This window comes from Nematolebias whitei, chromosome 16, assembly GCF_014905685.2.
Source record: "Nematolebias whitei isolate Nwh7 chromosome 16, NemWhi1, whole genome shotgun sequence".
Classification (NCBI taxonomy): domain Eukaryota; kingdom Metazoa; phylum Chordata; class Actinopteri; order Cyprinodontiformes; family Rivulidae; genus Nematolebias; species Nematolebias whitei.
Window position 1 is genome coordinate 18,917,382 of NC_056513.1, and position 16,060 is coordinate 18,933,441.

The window sequence follows — 16,060 nt, forward strand, 5'->3', positions numbered from 1 at the left end:
ATATAAAAAGGCGTTTTAAACCCTTCCCACACTATTGCAACATTTTAAACGTTTCTAAACTCGAAAGCTATAAAAGAGAAAAAAAAGAATGTCCAAAGAAAGTCATGATTTCCCTCTCTCTGCCTCCGCTGCTCTAAGCCACCTGTAAACGTTCTTGGCCACGCCCACTTCTCGCTCTGCACGGAGAACAGCTGATCAGCTACAGCACGGCGCTTATTCTGCAATGGGGGCTGCACAGAGGTGCAGGAGGTGCTAAACAATTTAAAATAATTTATTTTAAATAAAACTTCCATGCCGATCGTGCAGCTCGTCCATCAATCAGACAATTATGTGGCATGTCCAAACTTATTTTGAAAAACCACGATAAAGCAAGTCAGCGAAAAACGAACCACAAAGTAGCGAGGAACTAATGTGTATATTATATAAAATACTGTATATATGAAGAATTATGAGACTGCCATACTGACCAAGAAGCTACCCCAGCCTCACACACAAAGATATATAAATACAAATGTATATTTACATTCATTTATTATTTGATTTACAACATGTAACCTTGACATAAGTTGGTTCTCGTATTGCTGCACAGGCCAAACCACATTCAAGCAAAAAACAGTTTTCCATTTCGCTCTGGTCTTGTTTCCTGCCAGCGCTGCTCAACCACAGTCTGCAAAACTTCTTTAGATAAACAGTCGAGAATCGAAAGCACTTGACTGAGAGTATCAAATGAGCATGCTGTTAAACGCTGCAAACAGGCTTTGAGTGTCATCGCTCACATTATTTTATTACCTTGTTTTTATCATAGTTTTGCAAAATTTTGTTTTACATGAATAAATTACGTTCGCAAAAAGAAAGTTTTTTTTCTCCCTCATTTCTGTGATAGACTGTATTGAAAACGTCAAAAAATAAGCTTTTTATATTAATATTCTCAGCATGCTCTTTTAGCCCTTCCTGAGATACAGTGTGAACCCACTGTAACAAACAGTGCGCAGCTTCTGAAAAGATTTTTTAAGAGAAAAACAGAAGCTGCTTTGGTCTAAATAATCAGCTGCTTTGTTTCCATTTTCAGCACACGTTTTACAGATTTAGCAGCTGCCTTCAGACTGTGGCTGCCAGTAAAAAATGGTCTTTTATCCCTCCTGTGATTCGTTAGCGCAGCAGAGAGATAATGGATTGGGGGGGGGGGGGGGAGACAGCTCCACACAAAGCTGTTTCATGCCTACACATGGACAAGAAGAGGACACAACACAAATGTAATAAAAATGGAACTGCTGCGCTGATTTATGTAAACAAATAAACACAAATGAGCACATCATGCAACTCCTAAATAAAATCTGACAACTTCATTACATCAAGACGTTTGCTTCTAAAACCTAAAAATCCTTTGGTTGTCCCTGTCTTCCACAAAGTTAGAAACAAGTTCGTTATTTAGCTCACAACACATCCAAGTACCGTATTTTCTGCCGTAAACGTTGCACCGCCTTATACGTCGCATCAGTCCAAATATGTCTAATAAAGTGGAAAAATTCGTAAATGCGTCGTTTCGCAGTATACGTCGCATCTATTATGCATCACCGCTGACAAGTCGCGTTTGTTACGCGTCACCGCTGACAACCCGGAAATGTGGGCCGAGTCCGGAAATGTGGGCCGAGTCCGGAAAGGTGGGCCGAACCTGGAAAGGTGGGCCAGTGTTGTGCCAAAAATTGATTGGCTGCCAAATGGTGGACGTGGGAGCGTGCACAGGAGGACTTTAACAAGAATTTAACAAAATTAACACTTAAAAACAATTATTTGTTTGCTCGAAATTATAGCAAAGGTCTAAAAAAAGTTAAATCTGGTCCTCTGGACATTCAAAAAAAACAAAACAAAGCAAATCAACAAAAAATGTAAAAACGTTTCGTCTCTCATCCAAGAGACTTCCTCAGTCTGAGGTGCTGTATTCAGCTCAGTCTCTTAAATAGCACCGTCTCAGAGTGGATCAACCAGTTTGCTGCTGACAACCAAAACCAGCTGATCACATGCTCAAGAAGGACCATCAGCCTAACAATGGATCATTAGCACACTGATGGCTGTTTACTGTTCACAGAGGGCTGAGTGATACTAGCAATCACAGCATTGTAAGAGGGGGACAGTTGAACCCGGAGGCCTCCACCCCTGTTTAACGATGGATGATTTCTTTTCACAAAGATGGCCTCCTAGCAAAGGTGTGTCTCAGTCAAACTTTTCCTTAATAAATGCAATTTGACGGTCAAATCAGATGCATTTTCAAAAGCCGATACGCAGAAACATGAACACGCAGAGGGCGACTCGCTGTCCATTTCTTCAAAATTTAACAAGATAACCACCTAAAAACAATTATTTGTTTGCTCAACTTTATAGTAAAGGTGTGTCTCAGTTGAACTTTTACTTAAAAAATGCACTTCAGTGGTCAAATTAGCTGCATTTCGCCAGGGCGGTGCAATGAAATGAAGCTGATCTGACGGTTGCTCCAAGCAGACGACGGTGGCAAACTATGGCAAGCCGATTCGGTCGTTATTAGCCACTTTTACCTATTACGTGACACAATGACATGCCATACAGATCTACTGCCATCTAGTGGCTGAAAATTGTAGTGTTCTATTTTTTATGTCAGAATGAATGAAAACGGTCATATCAGCCAATAATTGGTTCATAAATATGGGAAATAATCCATAAATATGTTGCTTCGGTCTATAAGCTGAAGGGCATGTAAATTATGCAAAAAAACTGTGACTTATAGACTGAAAAATATGGTATATGCAGCTTTACCAGTTTGGTGTCTCAGCAGGAGACAAAATAGAGATGATGCGCACAGTTCGGTGATGACTGCATGCGTTGCGTCACTGGTAAATAATACAAACAAGCACATTTTAACATGTATGAGTTTACAATAAAAACAATCCTATAGGTGACTCAATCATTAAGTTTCAGAGTATCGGTCTGCAAGGCCCGACAACCTCATGTATTTTTTTATGCTTTGAAACATCTTTTCTAATAATAGAAAATATGCATCCAGTGATACAAAACACTGTTGATACAGACAGTCATCAAGGAAATGAGAATAGTCCTCATTCGAGGATAATTGTCTATCACAACCCATGATGGTTTCCTCTAGAAGAGTAAATGACAGTAAATGAGATGTTGATTGAATCATAGCATTGTCATGTTTACCAGATGGCTAAAAGAGCCATGCACCGCACCAAGAAACAAAACAAAACCAAAAAAAACAGCATCTAACAGGACCCATTTCCTAACCAAACTCAAAGTCAATATATATATATATAAACATCTTTTGAATGAGATCTGCTTATGCAAGATATTTGTGGTGCAGTATTACTACTTTGGTTACATGAAAACTTAATATAATTTATGCATAGTTCATTTGCAGAAGAGAAAACAAACCAAAAAAAAAAGATATGGTGTGTGGGTAAGCGTTATCCATATTTGTACATTTTCTTACTAGGAACAAATCAATGTATAAAATGCATTGAATTTCTAGATAAAAGATATTTGACAAACCAGCGCATTATCACCACCTTTTGGTCTGGAGTGTCAAACTGTAGATCCATGACTCATATATTAGCTAATCCAAAATATTACAAAAGCAAGTATCTGTATGTCAACGTGGTCCCAATTATTTTGCATACGCAGACCATACAGATGCTTTATGACATTCATATCAAACGCAAAAGGACCTAATCCTCCACAGACTTAGGCCAAACGTCAAATCCCATTTCACCCTTCCCCCTACCCATACGCTTTGCATGTTCACATACACACACACATGCATGCATGTTAACGCTTACTTAAGCATTTTTAAGTGTATACCAAAGTCTGTTGCAAGCTTGATAACTAGTTTTAGGGGAGGGTTAACACTCAGAAATGAGATTTGTCCTTTGTCCTCTTTCATTACAAAAACAAAGGAAAAAAATATTTGTAAAACAACTGACCTGCTATGCAGCATAATTGTTGGTGCTTTTAAGCTCTCTGGCCTGTGGTTAATTATAAAAGTTCCTGTCGGCATCAAGGAAATATGCTCTGGGACATTAGGGCACCAACAAAATTGAAAAGTCCTTGTTAAAATAGGGTCTTTAAACAAACCAGCAGTTGTTGACAATTGTTTTTCTCCCACATGAATAAGCACACAGTGGAAAGAAACACCACTGTCTGCACTTAACCCAGTCAGTCAATAATGCCTCAACCCATGAAAGGTAATGTGCATGAAATGGTTCAAACTGTCAATGTCATGCTTGAGGGCTGATACAATGTCTACAACAAAACACTTCCATGTTCGTATGACAGAAAACCCTTAAAGGAAAAAGACTCAAATACTTTTATCCTTCCATTAAAGTATTTTATAAATTCACTTCAATATAGTATGTTCACTGCTCCTTTTTGTTCAGACTACCTTTTGACAAAAGGTTTGATTAGTTTTCTCTTTGGTTCCCTGTCCAAACAGTTGTGTAAATGTAAGTGTGCAATTTACACCCAACTGTGTGCACTCAAACGACTCTTGACACTTGTAAGGAGGCTAATGCTTTGAAAAATGTCAGCCTGAGCCAGCAACCCAGGTGCTGTTCCAGCCAGCCGTCCGGTCATTCATCCAACAGACAGCCCCACATCCTCCATTTATAAAGTCATCACTATACAAATCAACACATCTACTTTCTCTGCCTGCCAATACTACCCTAACAACCAGCTTCTCTGAACTAAAGTCACTGCAGGATCTCAAAGATGAAAAATAGTACCATCATAAAACTTGTTTAACATCAATACAGAAAACCAGCTCGCTTATTCAATTGTGTTACTTCATTACTGCCAGAAAATAATTAACCGTGTTCATTGTAGTCAAAAATTGGAATGCCTAGAAGTATCCATTGCCTGCAGCAGCTGATGCCTTGAAAGGAGATTTTTCCTAGCTTATGTTTCTAAGCAGATATTTATATTTTACAATTAGGTAGCATTGATATACTATGGGAATAGTTGTAGGGGAGACAAGCTAACAACTACTCAAATCAGGGACCGTTTAAGACGTTTAGGTTTATTGTCATATGCAGATCAACACGAGGCCAACAATGCAATGAAATGCTCAGGACGAGAAGAACCGTCTCAACTCACTAAAACAACAAGAAATATCAAAACATGCAACAAAAATACAAAAGCAAGTCGCCAAAAGTGAAAAATAAATAAATCTACAGCAGAATGGTACTATTAGCGTCATGGTACTGTTAGCAGTGTGGTTCTGTTAGCAGTGAGGTTCTGTTAGCACCATGGTACTGTTAGCAGTGTGGTTCTGTTATCATAGCATCTTGTGTCATAAGCTCTCAGAAATTGGTTTCTCAGAATGCACCATTAGTTGGTTCTCTAACTATCTCTCAGACCAGAAGCAATGTGTTCAACAAAATGGTACTTCCTCCAGTTATTTAACAGTCAACAATGGTGTACCACAAGGCTCAGCCTTAGGACCCACCCTCCTTACAATCTACATAGGTAATGTAGGTCAAAACATCCCTAATGCATCCATACATTTCTATGCTGCTGACACAGTTGTTTATTGCCAAGCTAAAACAGTTGAAAAGGCTTTCCAGCTTTTGAAATCTGCATTCAAGATCATCCAGTCTGATTTGTTCCGCCTCAAACTTGTCCTAAATACCGACAAAACCAAAGGGATGCTTTTTTTCAAATAGGAAGTCAGTCCCAGCAGTTCTTCCTCTGATTTCATCCTCAAATGGTGTCCCCATTGAGTTTGTTGATTCCTATAAATATTTGGGTATCTTGGTTGACTCGCATCTCTCTTTTAAGCTCCATGTGGAAAACTTAGTAAAGAAACTGAAAGGTAAACTGGGTTTCTTTTTCAGAAACAGAACCTGTCTAACTCTGAATGCTAGGAAATGCCTTGTATCTGTGACTTTCCTTCCCTCCATTGATTACGGTGACATTATTTACATGAATGCTCCTACAAGAACCCTGCAGATGTTGGATGCTGTCTATCATGGTGCACTAAGATTCGTAACTGGCTGTGATTATCGTACCCACCACTGCACCCTGTATTCACTGGTTAACTGGACATCATTAACTTCACGCAGACTCTCTCACTGGTATATTTTCATCTTTAAATCACTTCTTGGTCTGTTGCCTTCATACATCTCCTCCTACTTGTCTCTGCGTGAGTGCAGCTACGGCATGCGCTCTCAGGACATTATTACCTGCAGTGTTCCCTCAGTGCGGACTGAACTAGGCAAAAGGGCCTTCTCCTACTCCGCTCCTGTTTCCTGGAATATCTTACAAAAAGATTTGAAGCGCTCGACCTTGACCTCTCTAAGTAACTTTAAGAATCTGTTGGACTCCTGGCAGGGACCAATGCAGACATGTTCCTGTTGTTAGTTTTCTACATTCGCCTTAGAATCTAGCTGTTTTTGTTACTTTTCTTTTCAGCCATCTTATTTGTAAAAAAAAAAAAAAAATCTGTATGCCTTTTTATAACTGTCTATTGTTGTTGCTGTTGTCCATTGTTGTCATCATTCTTTGATGAAATCGGGTCTCTCTTGTAAATGAGTCCTCGAGGCTCAATGGGATTTACCTGTCTAAATAAAGGTTGAATGTTAGCAGTGAGGTTCTGTTAGCAGTGAGGTTCTGTTAGCACCATGGTACTGTTAGCAGTGAGGTTCTGTTAGCAGTGAGGTTCTGTTAGCACCATGGTACTGTTAGCAGTGAGGTTCTGTTAGCACCATGGTACTGTTAGCAGTGTGGTTCTGTTAGCACCATGGTACTGTTAGCAGTGTGGTTCTGTTAGCAGTGAGGTTCTGTTAGCAGTGAGGTTCTGTCAGCAGTGAGGTTCTGTTAGCAATGAGGTTCTGTTAGCACCATGGTACTGTTACCAGTGAAGTTCTGTTAGCAGTGAAGTTCTTTTGGCAGCATGGTACTGTTAGCAGTGTGGTTCTGTTAACGGCATGGTCATGCTAGCAGCGCGGTCCCGTTAGCAGCATGATGATAATAACGACCGCGGCAACGGACGATGACTGCCTTCCAGAACTGGGTCCAGCAGACACAGAACATTGCAGTTTCCCTGAAGAACAGAACTGTTACGTAGAGTTTGGTCCGTGCAGGCAGATGGAGGATCATGGAGACGACCGCCATGACAGACCGGAGCCTGAGGCTGGAAGGGGACCGGGAACGGAACCATGTTGGCACGATGGCAAGGCAGCAACACACAAAATTCCAAAAGTGTGTCACGGTCATACCCATAGCGTGGGTGTACAGTGTAGATGCAGCAAAGTAAAAAAAAACAACAACAACAACAGGAATAAATAAAACGGCGAGTAGAAGTCCTGTCAGTACTGCCATACTGTGGCGCACTTGATGTCTTACAGTGAATTTCAACCATCTAAAAATCTACTGCAACATTCCTAACAGTTCCAGCAAATGCTGTTTTAAATCTTAAGGTATTTAACTCTATTCATTTTGATTTATACCAGAGCTTGAGCTATCATTCAGAACAGGCAAGGACTACATCATTATGTTAAAACAGACAACACAGACAAGTATTTATTTCATTCAGCCATAAATGGATTCCTTTTCTCCCCTCAGTCTTTGTTGAATGTCTTCAAGTCGATAAAACCCACTGAAATTCAAGATGACCTGCTTTAGTTTTATTTCCCACCAACAAAATCCCATATAATTGTGAAAGCTTATTCAGCCACATTCTGTGAGTAAGTCTCCATTGCTTTCTGACACATAAATGAAGCTAACAGAGCATGAAATTGTGTTTGTGATAAAAAGACCAAAAGATTCAGCAACAAAAGACTATGATTAGAAAGCAAAGGTGCAGCTTGTGGACACACAGTGACTCAGGTCAGTCGAAGGGTTGGGCCATTGTGACTCGTCTGCATTTTTCGGGTGCTCTTAAACAATGTGCATGTCAAATTAGACAGAGTGCTGGAAGCCACACATGGCAGGAGAAGTAGCACATTTAATGAGTCTCCTGGAAAAGAGAAACCCTCTCCTGAAACTTTCCAGAGAAAAAAGAAAAAGAAGGCACAGAGTCTGATGAATGGCTCTGCAAGCAAGAGAAACATTATTCCCAGGGTACTTAACTAAGAAATAATCCTTTTCTCTTTTAAGTGGTTCATGGTAGTGTTACATATAAATCTTGTGAAAGCCAGTACTCAAACACAAAAGCTATGATGTGACTAAACTCCAACTCACCGAACTGAACATTCTTTGCTTTGTATAGTAAAAAATGAACTAACTGAGAATGTTTTCAACATATCCAGTGATTAGACTCTTGAATGGGGATTGCAAGTTTACAACAGTGAAACATTTAAAAGCAATTACAAAGCGTATGCAACCCTAGGAGGAAAGCGGCTATTTTCCATGTAGCTAAAGGAGTTTTCAATTTGAAAGCCAAAACCATAAGCAAAAAAAAAAAAAAGAAAGTGAAAATGCAAGACCCAGACTTAAATCCTATTTGAAAACAATCACCGTTTGATTATTTCCAGGGTTTCAAAGAAACCCTTCAAAGACGAAATGAAGAAAATTTCAGAGTGTGGAAGGGAAACGGCGGTTGTAAAGCATTAAGCACAAATTGGGACAAGAAAGAGATGATTAAGAGCACGGATGCTCATAGAACAGCTTGTACACTGAAGGGCTTTTTCAGTGCACATGGAGTGTGTTCAACTTGTATAAACACAGTACAGACATCCAATCCAACATCTGTGGTAAGTAGGGTTGAGATGACGCAACGCAGCCAAACATCAGGCGGTAATCTCCACCCAAAGACAATACACAAAGAGATGTGACCCTGCATGTACCCATGACTCCACATTTAAGAGCATGACTGCGGGGAGCTTCAAAGAAAAACAAATCTCCCAGAACTTCCTGCATGACCCTCACTCCTCCTCCATATCTCCATGCCTTCATCTCTTTGGTCGGCACAAGAGTTTAGCCTTATGCAGCACTTTCTATCCACGCCATCTTTTCCAACCATATCCCTTCTCTTTGGACAAGCAGGAAAACTTCAAGTCAAGCTTTAAGCGATGAAGAAGGAAAGTCAGGGCAACGTGTGCAGCCGTGATAAGAGCAAACAGAGCTCCCTGCTTCTCCCATGTTTCCCCAGGAGCAATAAGGGGAATTTGTACCAAGTTAGGACAGTAAACAAAGAATAAAACTCTTCATTCTGGGACTCATTTAAACTGTGCTGCATCTTTATTAGAAAAAAACGTTATGGGACTAATAACTAAAAAACTCCCAGTTATTTTCAAAAATGATACTAAACCATTTTGTCTGTTGGAGAATACTATAAAACCTTCAGCGTTCAGTAATTCAAAGCATACAGTTACTCTGTACTTCCACTATACTTGCAATTAATTACCTCCATAAATTGAGTTAGGCAGCCTGTCTAGGCTTCATTACAGATAATTCATAAAACGTTTACAATGATCCGTCAGCTCGACAGTATGCAATAAAATTGCTGCATCAGCCGTAAATGACGCAGATGTTAAGAGTGGTTGTTTTTAGCAAGTTCACTTGTGCACAGTTTAAATATAGGCTGGGTTGTGAAGGAAGTTGTTTTTTTTCCTCTTTCCTGTAGCAGCTTATAACCAGGAAGTTCAGCATGTGCTGATACTGCAGGCGTGAGTGTTATAAAGGTACAATCTGTCAATTTAGACGTGAATGTGAGGAGCGTCAACAACTGTGACTGAAGAAATTATCTTAAATACAAATTTACCTGAATATACTGGTTACATTTAACAGGAGTGTTTGCACTACATTTAAATAAATTGGCATAAGTTTTTGTTGTTGTTGTTGGTTTTTGGGTGGGGAGGGGAGCAGCCTCCTATTATTATCCACCTGAAAAGGGTCTAGCTCGTATTTCAACTTTAATGCGGGCTGATCCACAACGTGTACCCCCACAAATGTTATATCAAAACAATTGGCTTGGCACCGTGATGTGTGCCATTACTTTAATTGGCGTTTTGAGTTACCATGGCGACGTAATTAACAAATACGCCATTTTTCTCATTGAAAAACACTGACAGGAAATCTGAACTGCTTCTCACTGCCGCAGTGAGGTCACATGACCTACAGGTGAGAGGCTTCTGAACAAAACACGGATTAACTTTTGGAGGCATTCTGGATCAAGATGGCTGCCACAGCTACCTCTGAAATCTCTAAATTGACAATAGCTCAGTCATTCTTTAGCTGCGTCCCAATAAAACAGCTGCATCCTTCCAAGGCCGAATTTGAAGGCCGCTTACGTCACAGCGATGCGCCGAGGCCTGTCCCAATTCGAAGACTCCTTCAATGTGGCCCACGAATGCGGCCTCCTTTTCCCCCGATTTGAAGACCAGGTCCCGTGTATCCTTCGCAGCCCACCCTATCCCAAGATGCATTGCGGGCAGAAGGAAAATTCTGGACATAATGGCGGACGAAGCAGCGACAGAGTACACTTTTAAATGCAAGTATGTTAAAATCTGGGATTAAAAAATTAAAAGCCTAAAGCGGTTATGTTTTAAAGCAGATGATAGGCTTTTGTCATTTGTGTAGACATTTTTTTGTATTATGTTTTTGTCGGAGATCAGCTCGTACAGCGGGTCCACGATGGCCACCAAAGCTAATTTCAAATGGATATAAGTCAGAGGTTTTTTTTAGAGCTATTTAACTAAAAGTTGGTGTATTGGTAGCTGAGAGTGATCCTTCATAGACCCTCATTGCAAATCAAAAATCCAAGATAGCCACCAAAGCTACATTTAAATGGCTTTAATTCGGCTAGTTTTACACATATACAACTTAAATTTGGTGTGGTTGTAGCTGAGAACGTCCCCCATCACAAAATGAATCCAAATCAAAAATCCATGATGGCCACCAAAGCTTAAACAAAAATAAAGACTAACTCATTGATGTTTTTGCCATACTGAGCTGAAATTTGGAATGGTGGAAGCTCAGCGAAACCCCAACACATGGTATCTGTCAAATCAACATTTCTCAAAGTTTTTCCAGGGACTTTCTAGTTTTATTTCTAATATACTTTGGTCTAAAAACAACAGGATTACAGCTCTTCTATATAGCCAGGTTTTCATTTATTTTAAACAATTTTAGGGAAAAGAGGGTAATGGTGCATTTTAAGACAACCAACAAAAAATTCTGTTCTTGAACGAGGAGAAAACAAAGAATAACTAATAGCATTTTGCTAGTTGGGATATTAAACAGAAGTCAAACAACTTGTAGAGCAAAATGAGATATTTTTACTGTAGTTAAATGAAATATTAACATGTGTGAATTTATAGATCATAACAAAAGACAAAGAAAAATATGGTTGACCTTCCCACCTCTAATACGTCGGTTGGTGTAAAATGGAGATTCTCATTCAACTGGGTAATGGCAATTTGAAATGCTTGAATATAAAAGACAAACGGAGTTCCTTACTTGTTTCATGAAGGCTGTAGAGGCCAAGCCAATGCTTTAAGCCACTGAGGTGATACACCGGGGTATTGTTGACGCGCTAATTGTTACCTTGTCAGATGAATTAAAAGTCAGAGCCGTCCTTGCTCGTTTGCAGGTCATCCATTTATTCTTTACGTTTCATCTGTGTCCATTTAAAGGCAATACATATTTCCACAACGTTTCCATCTGTTGACAACATCTAGTTCATATTCAGTGGTCAAAAAACTGTTTCCCCCTTTCGGGTGGAACACCTAACTCACAAAGAAAAGGTTCCTACTATATAGACAGCTGATTACCCACGTGACCCAACACCCATTCACAAATATATTTATTTATTTATTTATCACCTGCTCCTACAAAGGCATTTCACCTTTCACTCAAAAGACTTCTTTAACTCAGAAACTTATTCAAGATGAAACACAGCCAATTTAAGCTGCCTTCTATTTGTGCACTTAAGCTTCCCACAGCCGATGTACAGTAAGTAGTCCCTCGCTAATTCGCGGTTCCACATTCGCGGACTCGCTCTTTTGAGGTTTTTCAATGATTGTCCACTTTAATATTACTCACATGATTGGGACGGTACAGGATAAAAAGTTTACAAAAAAAAAAAAAAAACTTCGGACAGGCGCTGCTATTTTGTAGTTTTCTTTTAATAAGCCTTTACTGTGAGGCCAGTCAAACTACGCTACCCAGAAGCCAACAGTGCTTCTGACCGCTGCTTTCTGCCAAAACAGAGGGAAAGTTTTGCAATGCAAATCTACGCTACCTGTTAAGCTCACAGAACTGGCAGGAAACTCGCAAATAATCCTGAAGCTCAATTATCCACGCGCACACCAACCTGGACGGGGCGGTGGGCTAAGTCGCTGCAGGGTAGGTCTGCAGAACTGGAACTGAGCCCAATCGTGTGTTGTTAAAATGTTGTAGGTTTAAGAGTTTAGAACATTGCAAGAGTGGGAAGTGTTTATAAAGACTTAAAATATATATGAACACTAAAATAAATATAGCGTTCCTACTTAGCGGTTTTTCACCTATCGCGGGGGTTGGGGGGTGGGGGTGGAACGTAACCACCGCGATAATCGAGGGACTACTTTAGCACAATTTTAGGTTGAAGTTTGGATGAGATAAGGATGAAAAAGCTGGACATCTTCTAAGCTGGAGAAGCGACATGCTTTTCCTCTGCAAACACTAACACATCACTAGCTTTCAAAGTCCAAAAATGCTACTGTTAATTAATAATGTGCAAACAATTGTACATTCAACAATGAGAATGTGAGGTTTAAGTGTCATTTAATGTGGGAGTATTATAAGTAGGGATGCATGATATTATCAGCATGGTATCGGTATCGGCCGGTATTAGCGTTAAAAGTTCAATATCGGACGTCGGCCATTCCATTAAAATAACTTGCCGATATCAAAGGCGCTGTTTTTGCCTGCAGCGGCAGCGCAACGCAATGACGTCACATGCGCCTACCTGATCTCACGGTGGAGAGGAAAATTCAAAATGTGGAAGTTTTATTTTTCGTTGGTGAGGATGTCGGATTCTGAAGATTTATGGACTATGTTGAACCTCGCTACATCGTCCCCCGTTGCAGACATTTTTCCGACGCAGAGTTACCCGACTTACAGGCTGTCATTTTGACGTCATTGAGAAGCTAATAGCCGACAGCACGACTTGTTGGGTGAGTTTTACCACAGACATTTGGACGTCGTGTTAGCCCCGTTAGCATGATTAGTCTTACGGCACAATGGATAGACAAAAACGTTGAACTTAAAACTGCTGTCCTTCATGCACAGGAGTGCAGAGGATCCCACACTGCAGCTAGGAACCTGGAACAAGCCTCCACAAGTGAGACAGCATCACAAGTGACTAATGCTAATAAATAACATTTAACACTTTTCATTTAATACAAGTTAAAGGGCTATGCATATCATATGGCTGTAACTGAATATATGTCACCAGCTCTTACAGCTGCTGCACAATTTTTGTAGCAAATAAGCCTAAATAAGAGGGTTATGTCCTGACAAAGGAACGTATATTAAAATATCGGTATCTGCCAAATAAGTTTTAACATATCGGCTAAAAATCCCATATCGTGCATCCCTACTTATAAGGGGTTATTTGGCGTGGGGAGACTAAAATGACTGTATATTGATGTGTCTGACTGGGGCAGGAAATCATAAGATCTTTATCGTCTACCTGCTCCTTCTCAAACAAATTGTGTAAAGTTGCATGTCAATTGGCATGACTATTTGTTATTATTATTATTATGTTTTCTCTTTCTTTGTTTGAACTTTTTATTGTCTGTTCAAATTAAACAAATAGATTAAAGACGTTTTAACAAGCAGGGGGAACAATATTGTTGAGGTCGTGTGCTGTTTTTTTGTCTTTTGAGTTGTCAAGGACTCGGAAAGAGAAAACATGCCGACAAGCTCGAAACGTGTGAAAGAATGATCCGTTTACGTGTAATCAGGTTTATTGACTGGGTACGACTTTGGTTCACGTTTTTGAAGCGGAATAAGTTCAAATTCGATCGCACGTTGAGCTTTTGATTTGACTCTTCGTGCTTCTCAAAACAACCACCTCCTTACAACAGATGGAACATGAACGTGCTTACTGCTTTAGGCTCAAAATATACGCATGGGCAGAGGCTGTTTGAGTGCATGGAAAAATCATTTAGCAGTGCAAAGACCCACATAACCTACACGTGTGGTTCCTCTCATAGACACTGCATTTCTCACTGTATCAGAAAGGTGACATTTCCTTTTTGAACTCGGATTTCTAAATGAGTCAATGCCTATTTTGGTGTCGCCTGAGCTGAGAAAAATGCCACCGGCAGTTTTGTGGCAATAACACGAGCTGGGGTATAAAACCAATCCTCTGCAAGACTGTAAATGTAAAGTATGTGCCTCAATCCACTTTAAAAGAAAAAAAAAAGATATCTCCAGTCTGAGATTTCCTCAAATCCTGCCGTGACTTCTAAAAGCGAGCTGAAAACAGGCAGAAAACTGGCGCAGTCGTGTGTAAGGTTACACACAGTAACGGAGAAACCAATCATATCAGCAGTCTAAGAGCCAGCGAGTGGGAGAAAGGAAATCGGAGTGAAAACCTCTCCCTTCCTTTCATTCCTGTAAATAACTCTTAACAAAACGCGCTCCGAATATTCTGAATAGTGTCATCTTTACAAGTATTTCCTATTATCCACACGTCAGGGTTTCCATTGCAGTTCGTGAACTGATACGATGGCACGGTGCAGACTATAATTCCCAGTTAACAACAATCTCGTGGCTTTGAGAGAAACAACAACACAAGATATGGAAAAGGACAAAGCAGCGGTAACGGTAAAGGTGATAATTGATACAGTGGAGGAGTACAGTACACATACCAGGACAGGAAATTAATTGTCCACATGTGCTATCAGATGGTGGGAACCACAGAATCCCAAAACAATGGTATCAATCTGTGCAGCAGAGGGTCACTAATGCAGATAAGTGTAGACTGTGCAGGGTTAGTGTGGTCATGTGCAACGAATAAGGCTTGATTGAGTTAATAAAATGCAATTTGCATGCAACTGCAAGTGTGTTTACATGTGAGCATGGTGTGTGTGTGTGTGCATGGTGCTGAGCAGATAGTGATCCTGTTTTACACACTGTGTGTAAAACAGTGTGTAAAACAGTGTGCAGCCTGCAGCTACATAAAAAAAAGGTATTTTCTTTACACAAGTCTTGTTTTTTTATATATATAGCTTACACTGTTATCTCTGGCTTCCACATGTTTAGAAAGATAAGCTTGGATAGAGGGATGTGGAGCAAAAAAAAACATAAAGACAATTGACTTTACTTTTTTTTTTTTTTTTTGCAATGAAGCGCAGAGTTCATCTGAGCATTTCCTACACTTTATGAGAAATGTTTTGAAGCCACATGTTGGGAATAACAGTTAGCTTAAGGTCGTCTGTGATTAAAGCTCCAAGCTTTATCCAGTCAGGCTAAATAATAAGAAACAAAGAAGAGGCGAAATAAAAGGAAAACTCACCTCCTCTACTGTGAGAGGCATGCATATTCTGTACTCCTTCATTAACATCTTCTCCCCTCTCGTTCCCGCTATTCGGTGTTTTTTTTTTGTTTTTTTTACAAATGTGTCACAGCAGCTAAATGAGAATTCCTTCCGCCGCCCGACGGGATACGTGTAATATCTGGAGAGGTGTCAGCACATGTGTGGGCAGCCCGAGTAAGAAAATGGACCCCGAGTTACGCTTGACTTCTTTTATCATCAGAACCAGCGGACGGACTTTCTCCAGCACTGAACGTGAGGAGAAATGAGCTCGAACGTTTCTGGCTTGGCCCCGCCCACCGAGCTAATCCGTGAAGCTGCAGGATGTAAACACAGAGAAAGACCGGAACTGTGAAACTGAACGCTTTCAAAATAAGAGAACAATATGGTCAGAGTTGGTACGAAACTTTTTTTTTTTCTTGATATGGTGCTTGAGAAAATAATGTTGACATTTAGTCACATTTGAGCTAACTTTGTTGTCTAACCAATGGTATCAGTAGCAAATCATCCATGGATTCAATGGAGTCCTATTTTTTTTTAATTCAACATTTA

At 40.0% G+C, this 16,060-nt stretch overlaps 1 protein-coding gene across 1 annotated transcript in view; it reads right to left on the bottom strand.

Moving 5' to 3' along the window:
• LOC119422390 (cytoplasmic phosphatidylinositol transfer protein 1) overlaps positions 1 to 15,790 on the bottom strand; it is a 113,861-nt gene extending 98,071 nt beyond the window's left edge. Inside the window, exon 1 of the mRNA XM_037689754.1 lies at positions 15,491 to 15,790. Coding sequence (XP_037545682.1) covers positions 15,491 to 15,538 — 48 coding nt within the window. The 5' untranslated portion in view covers positions 15,539 to 15,790. The remainder of the gene's footprint in view (positions 1 to 15,490) is intronic.
• Positions 15,791 to 16,060: the final 270 nt, after the last annotated feature.